Raw genomic sequence first — 22,275 nt, 5'->3', positions numbered from 1 at the left:
ATAGAGAGAGGGGATAAGGCGATTTATTATAGGGATCGGCTCACACAATTATGGAGGCTAAGAAGTCCCGTGACTACTGTGTGTAAGCTGGAGAACCAGGAGAGCCATTGATGGAACTCAGTCGGAGTCTGAAAGCCAGAGGATCAGGGGAGCCGATGGTGTGAGTCTGAGTCCAAAAGTCGGAGAAGCAGGAGCACCGATGTCCCAGGGCAGACGATCTGTATCTCAGTTCAAGCAAAGACAGTAAATCTGCCCTTCTTCCACCCTTTTTTTCCTGCTTAGGCCTCCATTGGATTAGATGATGACCACCTGCTTGGGTGAGGGCGGTCTTCTTAGCCTGCCATTCAAATGCTAATCGCGTCTGGAGACAGCCTCACAGACACACCCGGAAATGATATTTTACCAGCTGCGAGGGCATCCCTGAAGCCCAGCCAAACTGACATATAAAATGAACCATCACACTCATAAAGTAGATCTGAAAATATGTATATCTTCACGTGAAATATGTGTATCTCCGCCTAAAATCCAATTTCTTTCTTACTGAGGAAGGACAATCAACATTTCTGTTAAAATCAGGGACAAAATGAGAATATCCATACTTGCCATTATTATTTAGAATTTTTTTAAGTAGACTCTATGCTCAGCATGGGGCCCAACACGAGGTTTGAACTCACAACCCCAAGGGCAAGACCTGAGCTGAGATCAAGAGTGGGACGTTTGACTGAGCCAACCAGGCCTCCCAAATACAGTATTAGAGGTTTTAGCTAACACAATTAGATAAGTCATACTTGCCTCCATACATATGGAGGCATAAATATTGGGCATGACATAGTAGAAGGTAGAAAAGATAGAAGAGAGAATGACAACTATCCCTATTTGCAGATATGAAATCTCTAGAAAACCCAAGAGACCCAGTGGAAAAATTACCTCAGGAAAAAAAAAGTCCAATAAAGTAGTAGTAAATAAAGCTAATACACAGAAATCAAGAGCCTTCAACTATATAATGACCAGTCAGGTGATAGAAAACAGAAGAAAAGACCCATCTATAAGCTAAAATTTACAGACATAAATATAACAAAAAATTTACAAATGCTAGCTTAGGAAAACCTGAAAGATACAAAAATAGAGTTGAACAAATGGAGAGACATACCATGTTTGTGGGAAAGGAAGACTTGAACTCATAAAGATGTCAAGTAATCCTAAATCAACTTACAAATTCAACACAGTCACAGTTAAAATACCAGTAGGTCTTTCCTGGAGCTACACAAGTGAATTTCATGTTCATATAAAAATAAATAAGCAAGAATAGCCAGGAAATTGCTGATAAAGAAGAGAAAGGAGGTTAGTTTAGCTTTATTTGATAGTAAAACATTACAGATCCTTTACAACGAAGAGAGTGTGGCATAAAAGACAATGAAATAGAATAGAAAATCCAGAAATATCTCAAGTGCATATGGAGAGTTCACTTATGAAATGGGGAAGAAGTCAGTTAAGTGCCAGACTCTTGGTTTTGGCTCAGGTTGTGATCTCAGGGTCGTGAGATCGAGGCTCACGTTGGGTTCTAGGCTCAGTGCTCACCACAGAGTCTGAGAATCTCTTTCCCTCTGCCCCTCCCCCATGTGCTCTGTCTCTCTCTCAAATAAATCTTGTAAAATACATATATAGGTGAATTTCTTTATGAACTTGGAATGGAGAAAATGACTCAACGAAATCCTAAAGTTAAAAGATTGACCCACTCAGCCACATCACAAAAATTTCAAGTAAAAGTACCTTCAAAGAAAAATGAAGAGATGAGCGACAATCTGAAAAAACATTATATTGCAAAATGGCTATTATCTCTGAGATGTAAAAGTGGTAAGTCTTTAAAAATATCTGATTAACCAGAACTCTCCATTCTTTGACCACAGAGGAAAATAAAAGCATTAATTAGTATTTTAAAATAACTTTTTATTTGAAAAATTTTAAATAAATGTTATTTTAAAACTTAATCTCAGTGTTTCTAAAAACATTTTATTTTGAAATTAATTTTAAAGTTACAGAAACACAAAAAATAGTGCCGGGCATTCCTGTGTATCCTTTTGCCCACCTTCTCCTGATGGTCACGCCCTAACTAGCCATCGCACAATTAAGGAAACGAAGATCTGGGACTCTTACCAGCTTTCCCACTCCTTTCCGTTCTCTCTCCAGGAGCCAACATAGAATCCTGGTTGCATTTAATTGTCGGGGTCAGTCCAACAACCCGTGACAGTTCCCCAGTGTTTCCCTTTTGTGACCTGGATACATTTGAATCAAAAGTCCTGCTCAGGGGTGCCTGGGTGGCTCAGTGTGTTAAGCCTCTGACTTCAGCTCAGGTCATGATCCCAGAGTCCTGGGATTGAGCCCCACATCGGGCTCCCTGCTCCACGGGGAGCCTGCTTCCCCCCCTCTCTCTGCCTGCCTCTCTGCCTCCTTGTGATCTCTCTCTGTCATATAAATAAAATCTTAAAAAAAAAAACAAAACTCCCTGCTCAGTGATTTTGTAGAACGGCCTTCAGTCTGGACTTATCCATTGTGTTCCCATGCACAGATCGAAGTAATGCATTTTGGGCAGGAATGCCGGAGGAATGATTTTGTATTCTTCTCAGAGCAGCACGTCAGGGGAACTTGATGTGGTTAGGTTTCATGACTGGTGATGTCAACCTTGTTCACTTGCTTAATTTTCCCACTGTGGGGGAAAATATAGTGGGTTCCCCACTATAAGGTTATTATTTTTCCCTTCGTAACTAGTAAACATCTTGGGGCAGATACTGCAAGACTATGCAGAATTTCCCTTCTCCTTAAACTTTGCCCACTGGTTTTAGCATTCATTGATTGATCTTGTTTGTAACGAGGATTACTGTCGTGTTTGCCAAATGGTGTATCGGTGTTATTTTTTAAAAAGAAGACTTCAGGACAGCGAGCTTTTTGTTGGTTTTGTTTGGACCGTGAGCAGCCATTTGGCAATGTAGAACTTGGAATGACTTAGCCCTTTCACAACAATGGAAAAATGTTTTTGTTAATGAATCTTGTAAACATTTATTAAGCCCTTATTATAATCAAAAGGTCCACAAAAAGTATTCAAAAGCCATGTTTGTTCTGTTGTACATCCGGGTCTTTTTCTGGGCTACTACTTTTCACCTCAAATCCCATTAACCGTCATGATTTGTCCTAAAGAAGATGTTACTGCCAAGAGTCCTGAGCGACAGACTCTCAGGAGTCGGACAGTAGAACCAACTTCCAGCTTTGCTCCTTATGCTAGTTATGCTGCTGGAGGGTGAGTCAAATGCCTTCTCCAAGTTCTAGTTTCCTTATATTTAAAATGGGGACTATAACACGGGTTGATGTGAGAATTAAATGAAAGTTCCTTTTAATTGAAAGGCATTTCTCAACCTGTAAAGTGTTCTACAAAGTCACATATTATTCAACAGATGTATACTGAGTCCCTATCAAGTGTGAATCTGTTTTAAGTGTCAGAATGTAGCAATGAAGGGTCTCTGTCCACATGGAGCTTACATTTTATTTTATTTTATTTTTTTAGAAAGAGAACGGGGAGGGGGAAGGGAGAGGGAGAGAGAGAATCTTAAGCAGACTCCCCACTGAGCAGGGAGCCTGGCCTGGGGCTCAACCCCACAACCCTGAGCTCATCATCTGAACCAAAATCAAGAGTTGGCCGCTTCACCGACGGAATCCCCTGGGGCTTACATTTGAGGGAAGAAACAGACAATATCCCAGCAGACAGATTTCAGATAGTAACAAGTGCTCTCAAGTAAATAAAACAGGACAGTGTCGCACATTGCCGTAAGGAAGGTAGAAGATGACACGTTAGCAAATGAGGGCGTGGTGATGTGGGTTGAAACTGTGTATAACTCTGGTGGGAGCAAGTTTCTCTGGAGGCCATTTTTGAGTTAAGATCTTTAGGATTCGAAGGAGCCAGCCCGTGAAGAACTGGGGAGCAAATGTAAAGGTCCTCTGAAGGGGCCAGGGGATAGTGTGTGGGAGATCAGCACAGGAGGGTGGGGCGCCAGGTGGGCGGCTGGAGGCCTCGGTATGAGCCCAAGTCAGGGCGGCCGGCAGGTCCAGCTCAGGCAGAACCTCCCAGACATCAGTGCTGTGGGGAGCCACCGGAATGTTCTAGGCAGGGGAGTTCCGTACTATAATTTTCATTTTTTAAAAGATTCTTCTGGCTGCTAAGAGAGGGGACGCAGGTGGCTGGTGAGAGCCGAAGCGGTGACTACATAAGGGTGACTTCCGTCCGGGTGAGAAGTGGTGGCCATGAAAGGTGGTGGTGGACACAGGGAGAAGGCGGCCATTTTCGAGCCCAGGGGAGAGGCCTCAGAAGAAAGCCGCCCTGCCCCCATCTCCATCCTGGTCTTCCGGCCTCCAGAGCTGTGAGCAAGTAAGTCCCTGTGTGTCAGCCCCCAAAGGCTGTGGCCATTCGTTGTGGCTGCCCCAGTGGACTCACGCGGTTATAGTAACGATGATGGTGGCCGTCATTTCTTCATGGTATTTCCCACTGCCTGAGGCTCGCACATAGACCTGTGTATGTGCATGCTTTTTCCTGCACTTGGTTGCCTAGGGCAAAAGTAAAGATGCCCCTGAATTACTTATTTATTATCTGCGTAATGTCCAGTATTTTATAGAGACTTTTCCCTGAGATACACCGAAGTCTGAATTCTTCACTTGGGGGCTGCACACTCTAGCACATAGGACGGCAGGAGAAATAATGCCCTAACAAGTTAGAACCCAGAGCTTTTTGGAAAGCATCTTTCAGCAGTGGAAAAATGCTCCGCACTTGGTTAGAGGGACCTTCAGAAAAATAAGCACCCCCCCCCTTTTTTTGAGTAGAGCCTTTGTCTGAATAAGGAGGTTTAGCCATTATTTTGGTTTCTTCATGGCTTTGCAAAAGAAGCAACACCCTCTGCCAGGTCAAGGTCCTCCTTTTGTTGTCTCCTGCCGGGTAAATGGTACCTGGCCGGTGGTAGGGTTTGGCAAATACTTATGAAATAAATGAAAAACATTTTCAGATCCTGCTTTTGTTCCTTCTTAGACATTTTTGAATTGCTTTCAACATTCTCTTATACTTAGATGAATATCAGCTGTCCCGTAGAGGAGGTAAAGAACTTTGCCTTCTCTTCTCTCTCTCAGAATTGCGTCCCTTGTCCTGAGTCACGTCTTCACGGGCAACGATTTTGACCTTAGACTGCCCTTAAACGGAGGACTCTCCGCCTAGCTCCGTGGCACGGGCGCCACCTCGTGTCAGGACCGTGATACTGCATCCGCGGATTCAAGGAAGATGCCTCTACTGGGCGACTTTATTGTGACTCTCGTGTTCTAAAGCGATTTTGTCCCCGAGTTTACCACGTTATCGATAGTGCAAGCGGGAAGCCGATTGTTAGTATCGAACCATAAAGACTTCTGGCGTTGGTTCGCAAACACTCGCTCCGACAAAGGGAACGGCTCTGCAGATGTTACAGACTTTATGTGAAATGGTGTAATTGAGGCGTTAGTAATTAAAAAAAAAGGAAAATCCCTGGGCACGTGGGTGGCTCAGTGGATTAAGCCTCTGCCTTCGGCTCGGGTCATGATCCCAGGGGCCTGGGATCGAGCCCCGCATCGGGCTCTCTGCTCAGCAGGGAGCCTGCTTACCCCCCCACCCTCTCTCTGCCTGCCTCTCTGCCTGCTTGTGATCTTGTCAAATAAATAAATAAAATCTTAAAAAAAAAAAAAAAAAAAGGAAAATCCCATGAACTTGATTTAGAAGAAAAAAATATTTCCGGAGGAGAAGTGTGTGTGTGTGTTGTTGCCGTTTTTACAAGGAATGCATTTCATTTCCATTCTGTGTGCGCCGCGGAACGCGGAGTGGGTTGTGTCGAAGGTGAGCCTGTCCAGGGACCTGAAGGCCCGGAGCTGTCTCAACGCAGTGGAATCCGCTTTGCAGCCAAATCACGCTGACTGGCAACCAGCTCACAAGAGCCGATGGTTACGTTTTCGGGAATTCTGCAAGCCAGGTGACTGATTTCTGTAAAGCGTAAATTGCATGAACTTACGAGGAAATCGTATTAAAACCCCAAGGCGCTCCCTCGGGCAGCACTCACAGTGACATCGGACCCGCGCACAGATTAGCTTGACCCCTCCCTGCACGAGGACGACGTGCAAAACTCATTCAGTGACCGACACGTTTTCAGGTTGTTCTGTATAAAATGCAACACGAATGTGTTTATGGACAATGAAAAGGTACCAAATACTCAAAGTTGACCGCTTGTAACTGCAGGTCAATGTATTTGACTTTATGCTTGCGAGGCAGTGAGTACGCGTGTGCGGGGGCCAGGCAGGGGCGCGCTGGGGACCCCCGGGGGTCTCTCTTCCCATCCCCTCCCCCAGCGGCTGCGCTTGCGCAGCTTGAAGTCGGCCCCCGGATGGGGGAAGGTGTAGACTCGGTGGAAATGCAAATGTTGCTCGTCTGGGCTTCTCCCTTCCGGGGAGCCGATCAGTAACAGCCCATCCACCGCTGTACGCAAATGAGTTTGTTTCTGGCTTTTCCCTGAATTCTCTTCCAAAAACGCTTTGGAAGGAAGTATTAAAATCCAAAAACTCTTCTAGTTTTATTTCACTACATTGATTTCAGGAAGTTCCTAACCGGTTGCTTTAAAAGGCTACTTTAATAATTGTAAATACTTTAATGATTTTAAAATGTTACAATCGTCGTAAAAGTTAGTTTACTATTTTTTTAAGATTTTATTTTATTTATTTTTAAGATTTTATTTACTTGACAGAGGAATCCCAAGTAGGCAGAGAGGCAGGCAGAGAGAGGGGGCGGAAAAGCAGGCTCCCCGCTGAGCAGAGAGCCCGATTCATGGCTGGATCCCAGGACCCTGAGATCATCCCCTGAGCGGAAATCCAGAGTCAGATGCTTAATTGGCTGAGACACCCAGGCGCCCCTTAAAAGTTACTTTAGAATAATTTTCAATCATTTCACTTGATTCAAAATCCCATTTAGTAGACGTGAAATAAATCAATCAGTCCTAATGTGGGTAATTGTGTTGCTTTATTTCATCATTTTGTTTAATGTCCCAGTGGTCTACTCTCTTTGTTATTTCTTATTTCTGAACTTCTTTTATTTTCATCGTGAAGTTTTGGGATTTCTATTCCTTGTCTCTGAAATCTACAGTTTTGCCTCCTTCCTCCCTTTTCCTTTTCAGTTCTCCTTTCTAGACCCCTACCCCTTTCTCAGGAACTCTCTGTCTCACAGTTTTCTGGCCTGTGGTCTTCCTTGCCCTCCCCCCCTCTCTGTTTTTCTTAGCTCAGCTTTAGAAGCCTCATTACTCCTGAGGCTGACGGGTTAGCTATGTGGTTTCTTCCTTTCTGGCCAGGACCTCAGCCCCATCCTGGCACCATCTGGGGTGCTGGAGGCCCACGTGACCCCTCCACCTGCAGTCCTGGTTTCTTGGCACCAGAATCCTAGCCAGAACAGCTCTTGGGATCATCTGCTGACCGTGCCTCTGGTCTTGTATTTCGAAATGTGTAAGAACAAGAGGAGCTCAGAGGCGGCTTTTCTTCTCCTATAATTTCCCTCCCCTCCCTCCTCTTGTCCTGCCCCCGCCTGGAGTGGTTCACCGCGCTGCCCTCCTCACTGTGGGGTCAGGGATGAACCAGGCTCCATCTTCTCCAGATACTTTTACCTGTTCTGAAGCCAAAATGATAGACAGTATATGCCTAAAGGTTTTAAATAGTTTATATGAGGCAGGATTTCTGTTATTACTTCTTATCACTTTGGTTTTCATTCTCAATGTGCTTATCTTGTTTGTTTGTTTGTTTTTTTAAAGATTTTATTTATTTATTTGACAGAGAGATCACAAGTAGGCAGAGAGATAGGCAGAGAGAGAAAGGAGGAAGCAGGCACCCTGCTGAGCAGGGAGCCTGATTCGGGGCTCCATCTCAGGACCCTGGGATCATGCCCTGAGCTGAAGGCAGAAGCTTGAACCCACTGAACCACCCAGGCACCCCTTGTTTGTTTTTTTGTTTTTTTTAAGATTTTATTTATTTGTTTGACAGAGAGAGAGATCACAAGAAGGCAGAGAGGCAGGCAGAGAGAGAGAGGGGGAAGCAGGCTCCCCGCTGAGCAGAGAGCCCGATGCAGGGCTCGATCCCAGGACCCTGAGATCACGACCTGAGCAGAAGGCAGAGGCCTTAACCCACTGAGCCACCCAGGCGCCCCACCCCTTGTTTGTTTTTAAGTACATTTATTTTTAGTAATCTCTACACCCAGGGTGGGGCTCGAACTCATTACCCCAAGATCACAAGTTGTGCCCTCTTCCAACTAAGCCAGCCAGGTGCCCACTCTTGTATGTTTTGTTTTGTTTTTAATGAACACTTTTTATTTAAAAAATTTTACACCTACAGACAAGAGAAGCAACGATTATGAACATTTTGCCACATTTGCTTTTGCTTGTGTTCTCTCTTTCTAATACACACACACACACACATATTCACACTATTTACACATTTTATTATTTCAATTTTGCTGGGCTATTTGAAAGTAAGCTGTGGACATTATGACCTTCCCCCCCCAAAAAAAAACTCCAGTGTATGTCTTCTAAGAACTAGAACCTTCACTGACATAAGCCACAGGTGTGTGTGCGTGTGTGTGTGTGCGCGCGCGTGTTTGAATATAATAGAATCAGAGCAGCTGGGGAGAACTTAAAGAGGTCATTTGGCTCCTTCCCCTGCCTCTTGCAGATAAATGCCTACAGTAAATGACTGTTTTCCAGGAGTGATAAACCCCGATTTCCACAGGGACCAGGCCTGTGACACTTCTGAGGACGTGTACTGGTGGCCCACCTAGAGAACGAGACCAACACTTAGGCTGAACATAACCTGATCTGCTGGCCAAGTCTGTCCCGCAGGTCATCAGTTTTGAGCCCTGGATCTGTCCTCTCGGCTCCCACGGGGTGGAGCCTCTGGTGTTCTTGGGCAGCACCTTGTTACACTCAAGTTCACCTGTAAGTCTCCTGAAATCCTCGGCCAGGTTTCTGCGAGGCGGAGGCGCACAGGGGTGAGGAGGGTGGGGTCCCACGGCCACGACTTCCTAGGATCCTGGGGAAGTTGCCTAACCCGGTGCTCCTGTTTTCCTCCTCGGTGGAATCAGAGCAGGCGCCTTCCTCCCCGGGCGGTCGTCAGGGGTAGGCGGGTAAGGACATCTGAAGCGCTGGAGAGCAGAGCCAAACCCTGGCACGGCTGCGTGCGGCCAGCGCCCCCTGCAGCCTGCCGGTGGGCGTGCGGGGGAGTGAGCTGCGGGGCGAGTCCTGCGACTCCCAGAGGAGCTGTGGGCTCCCAGCCAGAAGGTCAGTTAGTCTGCTGTCTCGCAGTCTCGCTGTCCTGCGTCCGGTCCGACCCGCAGCCCCGGCCTCCTGCTCCTGGGGGAGCCGCTGCTGGAATGCTGTGTGTGGCCCCGGGCAAGTTGCTGAAAGTCCCGGGTTGTCTCCTTGCCTGTGGAACGGAGAGAACGCGGTGCCCCCCCCCCCCGCCCCCCGCAACAGGGGGCTGCTGCAAGGAGCAAAGGGGTCCGTGGGGACCGAGTTTGAGCACAGAGAGTGCTGGCCAGGAGCGGGGGTGGGGGGTGCCCCTCCAGAGCTGCCACCTTCCCCCGGCTCTCTGTGCCTGCTCCTCAAGTCCGCGTCCCCAACCCCGCCTCCCCCACCGGCACCCCGCGGGCTTTCTGTCCCTCCTTCCCTGCGGGTGCTGCTGCTGAGATCACCAGGGGCCTTCTCTGTCCAGACCTGAGCTGCTGCTTCTCTTAGCTCTGGGAACAGTTTTTGTGTGTTTGCTTTTTTAAAGACTTTATTTATTTATTTATTTATTTGTCAGAAAGAGAGAGAGCGCGCGCGCGTGCACAAAAGCAGGGGGAGCTGCAGGCAGAGGGGGAAGCAGGCTCCCCACTGAGCAAGGAGTCCAATGCAGGACTCAATCCTAGGACTCTGGGATGGTGACCTGAGCCGAGGGCAACCTCTTAACTGACTGAGCCACCCAGGCTCCCCTCTGGGAACGGTTTTAACAGTGAGGTCATGTTGCAACCAGCGGTCCGGGTTGGGGGGCCGTTGAGGGGCTGTGGCACGCTGAGAAGATGGAGAGGCTTCCAGAGGCAGGACAGACTGACTGACTGGCAAAGAGCTGGGCATGGCAGGTCTGCGGCGGCTGGGCCTGGAGCTGGGCCTGGAGCGGACGGGTGGGCAGTGGGCTGACTGCTGCAAGAGGAGGAAGTCAGAGCAAGGGCTGGGGCGGTGACCGAAGCGGGGAGCCTGCTCGGGGTGTGGTGAGCACCTATTAGGAATGTCTTCAACATGAGGAAGGAAGATAGCTGAACATTTTAGGGCAAAAAAGGAAGCAACTAGTAGAGGACAGGATGAAGATGCTGAGCGGAGGCACATGTGTTCAGAGCAAGAACCAAGACTGAGGGGCTTAAAAGTACACTTAGCCAGGGGAGCGCTCAGTAGTGTCTATAACCTGTGGGAAGAAAGAGCCAAGACTGCAGCTCCGAGACACCAAGAGGGGTCAGCTTTCTTAAGGAAGGGCGTTTTTTGTTTCTTAGAGGCTGAGAGGAACAGGAAGGGAGGGATGTCCGGACTTCTAGAATGTACACGGGCAGGGTCTGTCACGGCAGTGCCCCCCCACCAAGGGTGTGCGTCCCTCCCCAATTCATAGAGGAAGCCCGAACCCCACGATGTTTGGAGGTGGGCCTTTGGGAAGTGATGAGGTTTAGGTGAGATCTTGAGAGTGGCACCCCACGATGGATTAGGGCCCTTAAAAAAAGAAGACAGAGACCCAGAGTGGGCTCACTGTCTGCCGTGTGAGGACACAGAGAACAGGGGCCATTGCAAGCCGGGGTTCTCACCAGACACTGACCCTGATGACGTCTTGGCCTTGGACTCAGCAGTCTCTGCAACTGTGCACAACAGTGCAAGGCTTTCATCGGCCCAGGCTGTGGCGTGGAGCTCTGCTGCCCGCGCTACCCCAGCAGGTGGGTGGGGGGTGGTCAGCGGTGGTGCCCAAACCCTCGGTGTCTGCTCGGGGACATAGCGGGTGGGTCTGAGGGCTCTTCCACTGAGATGAGGTGTGTCTGTGGTTTGGAGCTTGCGGCAAGAGATGGCAGATGGATAGAGTGAGCGGAGTGGAAAGTTAAGGGGCCCCGAATCTAGGATGGGGCAAATGGCCATTTTGAAGGGTTGACTGAGAAGATGGAGCAGCCGGGTGTAGAGGAAATGACTGCTAGACACAGCTCGCAGGCCGGTTTGTAGGGGTGCAGGGGCGTTCTTGAGTTACTGTGTCGTTCTTTAGGTCACTGTGGACTCGTCCGCCGTAGAAGCTTTGCCTTTTCCTCTTAAGTCAATCAGGCCTTCGTGTTTTAGGGGTAGAGGAAGATGCAGCTAGGTTCTAGCTGGATTCACTCAGAAAAGGCAAGGAGGGCGATTGGTCCTTCAAAGGAGAACTGAAGAGGAGAGAGAGGAGAACTTTCTAGGCAGAAAGGAAGGACCTGCCACCCTCTGACTCAGAGCAGCCTGCTGCTGCTGGTGGGACCTGGATCGGGGATGGGGGTGGCTGTGTGCACACTGAGCACCGAGCACCAGCACCCCCAACACCCCTGGGGAGCCAGGCCCATCCACATCCAAGTGCGCTCCCTTCTCTCTGGTCCTACAGAATCTTCCTTGACCCCATGTCCCCTCCAGTCATCCCTTCCTCCCCTTCACGTCACGCATCCACCCCCTGGACCCAGGGCAATCTGGTTTCTCCACTGCCTTCGACAGCAGCTTCCCTCATCAAAAAAATCACTGCTGATCTCCTTTCCTAAACCCAAAGGGCGCTTCTCAGAACTCACTCAAAGTCTCCGCAGCACATGACACCAAGATGGCGCCGACTTTTCCGCATGTCTTTCCTTACTCCCTGGACACGGCCCTCGGCAGATCCTTGGAGTTCTTGCCTAGCGCTCTGGCACCTCTCCTCTGTGTCTAAGGCCGGCCCTCTTCCTTGGACCACTGGGTCAGGGCCGGGCTCTGGAAGGTTCTTCGCTGGACCCTTGGCTGGTCTCTTCCCGCCAGCGCACTCTTCTCAGGGGAGTCCTTGTGCTGCCGTGGCTTTGTTCCCAGAGCTGTCTCTGGCCAGACCTTCCCAATCACAGTGTCGCAGGTGTCCTGTCTCAGGGGAGATCGGGCCCTACCCACAGCTAGCACCTTAGCCCTTCCCATGTCCTGGGCTCAGTTCACTCTGGTTTACAGTTTCTCAGACAGACACCAGGAGCATCGATGACCTTGCTGACCCAGTGCAGAGTAATTCTTTTCTCTCCATACCTCTCTTCTCACACGCCAACTCATGATGACAGCTATTCCTAGCCATTTCCAGAAAGGGGGGGGTACTAGTAATGTTCTAGTACTGTTAAAATGTTCTAGTAACCATATTTAAAAAAAGATAAAAGAGAAACAGGTAAAATTAATTTTAACACTATGTTTTATGCAACCCCATTGTCTAAAATAGTCATTTCAATGTGTCAGTTGAAAAATTATCAGTGAGATATTTGACATTTTTTTTCATACTCAGTTTTTTGAAATCTGTGTGTATTTTACACTTACAGCCTGTTTTCACTTGGACTGATCACATGCCTGGTGATTGCTGGTCAGATGGAGGTGGGGACCACTGTCCCATGCATGTGCGTGCAAGAGCTTCCGGTCTCCATCATGCAGGGTGACAGCCTTTCCCTCTGATTCTGGACTTCCTGTGCTTCTCTGATGCACATAGACCTAGAAGGTTACGGAGGGTCTAGATCTGTGAATACTGACCAAGTCATGCTTTTGTCTGTGCCTCTTTAACCCTTGGTTCTAATGTACACAGTAGGAATCTGATGTTCAATGATCTATTTACTACAGTGCTGTTTGCCAGATTCATGGGACATCTTTGGGGACTTCTTGGAAGTAGAGTCTTACAAGATGCTTCAGTGTCTCGTCCCACCTTCATGTTCACATCCTGCCTTCATGAGGGATGTGGGCGTGAAAATCAGTGCACAGGTGTTAGGACTGGGGTGGTCGGGCAGGCAGGGAACAGGAAGCCATTACGTGTTTACCTGGCCCTCATTTATGATGAAGGGAGACCAATAAATGAAAATTAATCCCATCCTCCGCAGTTACTGACTTTCAGTTTTCCTGTTGATACTCATCCTTAAGCCTCTGTAAGTGAAGAACCCGGCCGTTCTTCTTTAAAAGGTTTTCTCAGTAAAATAGTGAGTGAATATAACACCATCGATACTATCCAGAAGGGTAAAGAAATGAATTCAGTGAATATTCGTGAAATTAAGTACACGTCCCAGTACTGCAACTTTAATTTTAGTAATTTTAAGTGGAAATATTTGATAATCTATTGCAAACCCCGTCTTAGCATCTAGAGAATACCGAATGTAATTCATACTCTCCTTAGGCTATTTGCTGAATTAAATTACATTATTACAGGGGGCAGGGGAGTAACTAATATTTATGGGGGGCGACTCTGCTAAGAGCTATGTTTTATATTATGGTAGTTCGTATTATTTTACTCTGAGGCTATGCCCAGCCCCCTTCTAAGTATTTGAAGGAAGATGCTGTGTTTTCCCCACCAGGTCCGCCTGCGTAGCCAGAGATTAGCCTGCCTGGCCTCAACCTGGGATCTGACTCTAGCAATCGGACACTAGAGGCCACACTTCTAAGTACTCTGCCACTAATGTGCACTTCAGCACAGAACTCTGTCCCCATTTAACAGATGCAGAAACTGAGGTGCAAAACCGTTAACTAACTTAAAACTCGCCTAGTAAGTGGCTGGCATTTCTTTTTCCTACCCCCTTCCCCTTTCTGTTTTCTAGAACTTCCTGGGTTTTGGCTCAGGCAGGGCTTGCATTTGCTAATCAATGCAAACACTTACTTCTTCTCCCTTTGGTTTGCTTGGCTGCCTTTTCCTTTCCCTGGAAAATAGCTCCTGTCCTCACAAGGCTTGCGCATTGAGTGCACTGTTTGCTGGGCGACCTCCGCCCTGGAGTTTCAAGGGACACCGAGCATGCTTTTCCAAGTTTGTATTCTGAAACTTCTGACCATTTTTTTCCTTGCAGAGAGATCGGTACAATCATCAGGTCACTAGGCTGCTGCCCCAGTGAAGGAGAGCTCCATGACCTGATTGCAGAGGTGAGTGGCGGCAGGGGGCGGGGGGCGGCAGCAAGGCTGCGGGCGGGGCGGGGGGGGGGGGCTCTCTGCTCCCCCTTGCTCCTTGTAGCTAAAAACACTTACCTGCAACTGGGCAGGTCCTAAACTAATGCATGTGCTTGGCGAAGACATTGGGGCTGCTTTGCGGATTGGCCAGGCAAACGTTCTGAAACAATATCAGATCTGCAAGAAATGGCTTTGACGCAGTAATGGAACGGCTCAAGTAAGGAGCCCGCCTTAGACATTATCTACACTCTTTAAAATGAATTATGAAGATGGATACCTGGGGGGCTCAGTCCAGTTAAGCATCAGACTCTTGGTTTTGGCTCAGGTCATCATTGCAGGGTCATGGGATCGAGCCCTGCATTGGGCTCTGGACTCTGCAGGGAATCTTCTTGTTCCCCTCCCTCCGACCCTCCCCCTTCTCATCCTCTCTTTCTCTCTTTCTCAAATAAATAAATAAATAAATAAAATCTTTAAAAAAATAAAATTAGTTGGAGAAAGGCCCACAGATTCAGGGGACTAACTCTGTGCCGAGAGAACACTGACAGGTGAAAGAAATGGGTTGAAGAATGTCATCTCAGAGGGGAGAGAGAGGGAAGTAGAGACCGGAGAAAATTTATGTTTATTGGGGGGGGAAATAAAACTAACTTTTAGAACAAGTAGTACACATATAATAATAATAAGATAGTAAAATAATAAGAACGAACTTGACATTGACTGAACCGTCCAAGAATTGTAAAAATGATTATTTGTAAGAGTGTACCTGAGTGTCTGGAGAGAATGATCCCATAAAGCAGTGAGATCGGAGAGCTTCATGCCCTGTTTGGTTTTCCAGAAAAGTGTCTGGTCTCACGTCATGCAGCTTTCGGTTCGACAAAGCAGAAGCCCGAAGGGAACAGAGCTGCCTGGGCCCCCACCAGGAGACGAATCTGTTCAGAACTGCTGATCTAAGCGTGTGGGTTTAGATGGAGGCCCTGCTTCAAGTGGGAGGAGACGGGAGGCAGGCAAGGAAGTGGGATTTGGTAGATTTTTGTGCCTAATTGGGCATCGACTCGAGATGAGTCACCTAACGTCTGTGTCAGTTTTTCCACGATGATCCTCCCTCAAAGAGAAATGAAATAATGTGTTAGAAGACGTGTTTTGAATCCTAAAGCACTATATAGAGATAAGGAGTGGAAAATGGAAAGAGGACTCTGTTGCCTGTGTATTAGCATCTTTGTAACTCAAAGGCAGGACCGATTTTTCATTAGCATTTAAAAATATACGGTAAAGCACAGAATATTTACATTGTTTTTCCATTTTGGGGTCCAATAAAGCTATTTTTACTCAGAGGAGAAAAGCCTTATTTTTTTCCCGATTTGGTCCTTATTTTAAAAAAAGGTGTTGATCACTGCTCGATAGTGTTTACTGACAAAGCTAGAATTTGTGCTAGGGAAAGAGGAAAGTTGGCGCTGTGGAGCAGATAGGAACAGGAGGGTGAATTTACAGTGAAATCGTAATTATTGCATATAATTCAGTAGGGTAAGTGGAGCAGCAAGGAAAAATGCCTCTGGAAGGATAGAAAAGTAGAACCTGTAGAGCCTAATTCCTTCTGTCTGTTTTAATCAGCCATCCACAACCTCTGGGCCAAACCCCGCCCACCACCTGTTTTTATAAAGTTTTATCGGAACACAGCTAAACTCATTTATTTACATCTTGTCTGTGGCTGTGTTCTCACTACAAGAGTGGAGTTGAGTCCTTGTGATAGACACTCTATGGTTTCCTGTAGTTACTGTCTGGTCCTTGGCAGAAGAAGTTTGCCAACTCTCGATCTGAAAGTTTTTCTGGCAAAGTAGAACAAACACCGCATCTCGGGTCAGGCGGTCTGTATCCGAGTCCCAAAGCCACCACTTACAGCTGTGCGAGCTTGGTGGAGCAGTCGAACCTTTCAAAGCCTGGTTTCCGCAGCCACAGGAGGAATGCAACAACAGCAAGTTTTGTCTTTATGAGGATGAAGTGTGATAACTGTGAGGATTCACGTGTTACTTGGTGGGTTTTGCTTGCTCTGTAGGTGGCTGTCTACCAAAGCGACCCCACGGATTTGGGCAGTTGATCATAGTAGGTGCTCGGGTCCCAACGTTTTACTTTGTCTTTGGCCCTTCCTTAGGTATATTGACGCAACCTTGGAAAATTATACACATTTAGAGCAGTTGGATCAGTAGAGATCACTGCGCTGTCGAAGCCCTATACACATTTTGCCTTACGAACATAAATTGTCCTTGCGTATAATTTATTCAAATTAGAGCGATATGCATAAGAGCTTCTGGGCGTGACTCTCCTTTCTGTGGTTTCCCAATTGAGTGAGGGGAACAAAACACATAGATATTTATAGGTACTGAATACATCTAGAAAACCAGAGCTCCAGATAGTAAAGCTCGAGGGGCAAATGTCCTATTGCTGAGTGCTGTGTGGTAGTTTCAGAAATGAAATGATTTCTGCCTTTTTTGCTTTAAAATGCAATAACGTGACAATGCTCTAAAATTCAATAAAACATCAAAACCTCTGAGCAGGTCTCTAGTCACCATTTGCTTGAGTTTTAGTCCAAGTACATACTAACCCTCAGCCCCTCACTTCGGAAGAGCGGTATGAAATCTGATGTTGCTCTTGAAATAGATCATTTAAAATCACTCAGCATTGATCCCTCCACTTCATATTCTACAATTACCAACTTGCCCCAGATAATCTTGGCACATTTGGAACATCACAAAACTCGACAACTGTGATAAGGGTTAATACCCACATTTTATTGACATACAGGTTACCAAACAATTCTTCCTTTACTAAGAAGTTCTGTCCTTCCAGGATCTTCCGTGTGGGAGCTGGGAGGACATGACAGTGTCTCAGTACCAGTGGGAAGGGCGTGGAGAGGTCAACAGCCTTTAAAGTTCAAACCTAAGTGGAATTGTGGAGAATTTAAAGTAGTTGGAAAGGAGAACTAAAAGAACTTTGGAAAATAAGATCTATGTTGGTGAGATTTTGACATTATACAGTGATTTTTTTTTAAAGTTCAATTCGTCAGAAAGGTATAAAGATTTTAAATGTCTGTGTACCTAATAACAGAGCTTCAATGGACATGAAGCAAAAATGGGCAGATGAAAGGGAGAAACAGACAACTCCTTTATCATAGAAGAACTTCTAACAACCCTTTCTAAATAACTGATAGAACAACTACATAAAATGTCAGCAAAGATGCAGAAGATCAACTGTCAGTCACTGTGGCCTATTTATAGGACATACACCCACAGATGCAAAATACGTGTTCTTTCTAAGTATACGTGGAATGTTCAATAGGATGGAGTAAGTGTTGGACCATAAAACAAGTCTCAGTAAATTTTTAAAAATTAAAAGCATATAGGACATATTCTCTGATTTTAAAGAATTAAGGGGCACCTGGGTGATTCAGTCAGTTAAGTGTCTGATGCTTGATCCCAGCTCAAGTCATGATCTCAGGGTCATGAGATTGAGCCCCATGTTGGTCTCGGTGCTCAGTGTGGAGCCTGCCTAAGATCCTCTCTCTCCCTCTCCCTCTTTCTCTCCCCACTGTTCCTGCTCTCTTTTTCTCTCTAAAAAAAGTAAATTAAAAAATTTTTAAAAATTAAAGAAGGGATTAAGTCAGCATCAATTGAGAATAAGATAATTAGGAAATCCTCACATATTTGAAATTAAGCAACCTACTTCTTTTTTTTTTTAATTTATTTATTTGACAGAGATCACAAGTAGGCAGATAGGCAGGCAGAGAGAGAGGAAGGGAAGCAGGCTCCCTGCTGAGCAGCGACCCTGATGTGGGGCTCAATCCCAGGACCCTGGGATTATGACCTGAGCCGAAAGCAGAGGCTTTAACCCACTGAGCCACCCAAGTGCCCCCTAAGCAACCTACTTCTAAATAATTTACAAATCAAAGAAGAAATCACAGGGGGAATTAGAAAATATTTTTCCCTGAATGTTCAGAAAAATATAGGATGTCAAACTTTGTGGGATACAGGTAAGCAGTGCTTAGAGGTCCATTTAAAACTTTAAATGTTTATACTAGAAAAGAAAAAAAAAAAGACCTAAAATTAATTATCAAGACAATCTCAAGATTAAAGGAGGGTTTATCATTATCCTTCAGATATCGTAAAAGCTAATAAAGGAACAACTTCATGCTAATAAATGGGGCAACTTAGATGAAATGGACAAATTCCCTGAGACACACAAATTAGCAAAACTGACCCAAGAAAATCTGGAGAATTTGAATAGCTCCATATCAATGATGAAAATTAAATTTATAATTAAGAACTTTCCCATAAAGTAAACTAGAAGTTCAGATGGCTTTTCTAGCAAATTCTCTCAAATATTTATGGCAGAAATAGTACCAGTTCTACACAAAACTTGTTTTGGAAACATCACAGGAGATAACACTTTCCAGTCAAGCATTACTCTAATATTCAAGCCAGACAATCACATTACAAAAAAGAACAGACCTTACTGACATAGTTGTAAAACATCCTCATAAGATTTTACCACATCAATTTCAACAACGTGTTAAAAAGAATAATACATTATGAGAAAGTGGAGTTTATCTCAGGAATTGAAGATTGGCTCACATCAATCAATGTACTTTGTTATTTATTACATCAACAGAACAAAGTAGATAAACCATATAATCATTTCAGTAAATATAGGAAAAGCTTTTGAAAAAAATTCAATACCCATTGAAGAGAAAAATACTCAGCAAATGAAGAATAGAAGGAATTTGTCAAGCTGGCCAAGGGCAGCTATAAAAATTCAAGCTGAAACTCATACTCAGCATTTTCTATCTAAAATCATGAACAAGGCACAGATGCCTGCATTCACCACTCCTATTCACCATTTACTTGAAATCCTAGCTGGTACAATAAGGTAAGAAAAAATAATAAAAGATATGCAGTTTGGAAAAGAAAAACTGAAACTCTTTCTGTTTCAGACAACAAGATTTTTCATGTAGGAAATCCTGAGAGATTTACCAAAAAGCTGCTAGAACTAATATGTGAATTTAGCCAGATCACAGGCTACAAGGTCAACATGAAAAAATAAGTTGTATTTCTATACTTTAGAAATCAACAATAAGAAAAATGAAATTAAGTAAATGCCATTTAAAAAGCATAAAAGTAGAATAATGAATAAATTTAACAAAATGAAGGCAAAACTTAACCAAAACAGCAAACACTATAGAGAGAAATTAAGAGTTAAACAGATAGATATATATGTTTGTGGATTACAAAATAACATTAAGAGGGCAGTTCTTTAATTAATAGATTTAGTACATTCTCAATCAAAATCATAAGAGGCTTTTTTTGAAGAAATTTATGAGCTGATTCAGAAATTTGCATGGAAAAGCAAAGGAGCTAGAATAACCAGAATAATTTTGGAAAAGGAAGGCCAGGGCAGACTGTTATGACCTGATTGCAAGATTTACCATGACACCAAATAATCTTGACAGTGTGACATTTGTGTACTGAGAGACCTATAACCAATGGAACAAACTGGAGGATCCAGACGTAGAAGCACACTTCTTTCTTCAACAGAGGGGCCAAAGTAACTCAACAAAGAAAGGATCATCATTTCTATAAATCTGAATAGAAAGAAAACAACCTTCAGCTCTCTTTATTCCACACATAAAGTGGATCATAGACCTGAATAGATGAGCTAAAACGATAAACTTCTGGAAGAAGACAGAGAGAAAACCATGTGATGTTGGGTTAGCCAAACATTTCTTAGGTAAGACACAAAAGCATGAACCATTAAAAAAAAATCACAACAAATAATGACTTCCTTCATCAATATTAGAAAATTTTGCCCAAAATGACACAGTTAAAAACCAAACAAATGCAGATCAAAGATTGGGGGAAAATATTTGCAAATAATTTATTTGACATTGTATCCAGAATACAGTAACATCTATTTTAACTAATATTAGGAAGGCAACAACCCAATTTTTGAGCTGGCCAAAGATTTAAATAGACATTTCACAAAGGAAAATGTATTAATGGCCAAAAAGCACATAAGAAATGATGAACATCTCTACCCATTGGGGAGCTGGAAGTGTTACTACACAACCATGAGAATGGCTACAGTTTTAAATTCTGAAATATTAAATGCTGGTAAGGATTTAGAACAGCTATAATTCACACATCAATGGTGGAAATATCACTTTAGAAAATGGTGCCAGTGTCTTATAATAATAAACATACACTTATTATACAACCTGGCAATCCCGCTGATAACTGTTTATCCAAGAAAAATGAAAGTCTACGCCCACATGAGATTTGTAACCAAATGTTCTTGATAGCGCTAATCATAATAGCCAAAAGCTGAAAATAACCTAAATGTCCATTGACTGGGGAATGGATAGATAAATACGATGGACCACTACTCTACTCAGTGATAAAAAGGAACAAAATACAATACACATGTGACATGGATGAATTTCATCAAGAAAATGTTGAGCAAGAGAAGTCAAATGTGGGACTTCCGGGAAGATGGCAGAGTAGGAGGACCTTAAGCTAAACTTGTCTCGCAGATACAACTAGATAACACACGTATCTGTGTAAACAACCCAGAAAATGACCCAATGACGGTAGAATAGACTCTCCTTAGCTGGACAGAAGAGGCCACATCCAAGAGGGTAGGAAGGGTGGATACATGGTCGAGAGCCAAGTGGAGCTGTGGGACTGACCCTGGGAAGGGAGCAGACCCCACCCTCGGGAGCCCAGGTACAGGGGACCCGGGCGAGGAAGATGAATCCCCATAGCATGGGTTTTGAAAACCAGAGCTTCCCACTCCACTCCTCAGAACCGTGCTGCTAAGGTGCCCAACTCAATCAGGAGAAAAGCCCAAAGTAGTGTCACTTACCACAGCTGACAAGGCCCTAACTGATCAGGCCTATCACTTCCTGACATTGTCCCTGATCACATACTGGCTTCCCTGCTGGCTCCCACTATGTCCCGCTTACTTCTCTCCAAGTCTCTGTTCTTGCCCTTACCCCTGCTCTGGGCTGCTCATCCTCCAAGTACCCACAGCACTTGGAGACCTGATGTTCTAGATCTGGGCCAGAGTGAGTCCTAATGTGGCAAGAAAGCATCTCAGAGATGAGGTTGCCATCCCGAACTGCCCCATGTCTCACCTGTGTCTTGTGACTCTCTATCCTTGGAGGTTTGATACTAGGTAAGATCTCTGATTCTGGCCAATCTGATTTGACAGTACAACCCTTTGTATTTTGTCTGTAGTGTTCAACATAATCTGTAATTACCGATTTACTTCTGTCTTAAAACTCACTTCTGTCATAAAAAACTCCTTGAAGGCATGGAGTTTACACTTTGTACATCAGCACTGAGAACAAAGCCTGACATATTGGGGTTCAAGGACCTGCTTACCATTTCCTGTGGGCCTGAGCAGTATTCTGGTTATAATTACGTTTCTTACACTGTCTCTTCTTGCTCTTGCGAAAACTAGTATCAGAATAGTGGAAAATTCATGCTTGCAAAGCACCGCAGACATAAATGAGAGAAGAGTTTTACAATAGGTCTGATTCATGCGCTCAAAAATCCTGTTTCCAGTAAGTAAAAGTAATTAAAAACCGTTGTGAGCTGGTAATCATTCACTCATCAAATAATTATCGAGCATTTACCATGTGACAGGTACCAGGCATTCAGAGACACAAGGAAACTGAAAAAAAAAAAAAATCCTAATTGGGCTCAAGACAGTTTCAAACACTTCAAAATGTGAACATCAAAAATTTAAATACATAGGCATTTAAATATTTGGGATTGCGTTCAGTCCTTTTCATTCAGCAGAATGAAGAAACTCACCCACAAATGAACGTCCAGTTGCATTTTCTGTGGTCAGTGATTTAATGGTAAATGAATGGTGGTGAGAAGCCTCTATGTGGTCAGTACTGCCTGGTAGCCGGCCAAAACAACGTAATGTCATTTCATCTTGGATGAAAAATGTCAGACCACACCAGACATAACCACAAGCCCCAAAGATCCCA

General features: G+C 45.0%; 1 protein-coding gene across 1 annotated transcript in view; it reads left to right on the top strand.

The window, feature by feature from the left end:
- Positions 1-22,275, top strand: part of EFCAB2 (EF-hand calcium binding domain 2) — a 107,771-nt gene that overhangs the window by 72,524 nt on the left and 12,972 nt on the right. Inside the window, exon 3 of the mRNA XM_032862878.1 lies at positions 14,135-14,207. Within this exon, the coding sequence (XP_032718769.1) occupies positions 14,135-14,207 (73 nt within the window). The remainder of the gene's footprint in view (positions 1-14,134; positions 14,208-22,275) is intronic.

This window comes from Lontra canadensis, unplaced genomic scaffold (genome assembly GCF_010015895.1).
Source record: "Lontra canadensis isolate GAN:19392208 unplaced genomic scaffold, GSC_riverotter_1.0 scaffold24, whole genome shotgun sequence".
NCBI lineage: Eukaryota > Metazoa > Chordata > Mammalia > Carnivora > Mustelidae > Lontra > Lontra canadensis.
The sequence above is the reverse complement of the archived record's forward strand: the minus strand, read 5'-3'. Positions and strand labels throughout refer to the sequence as shown.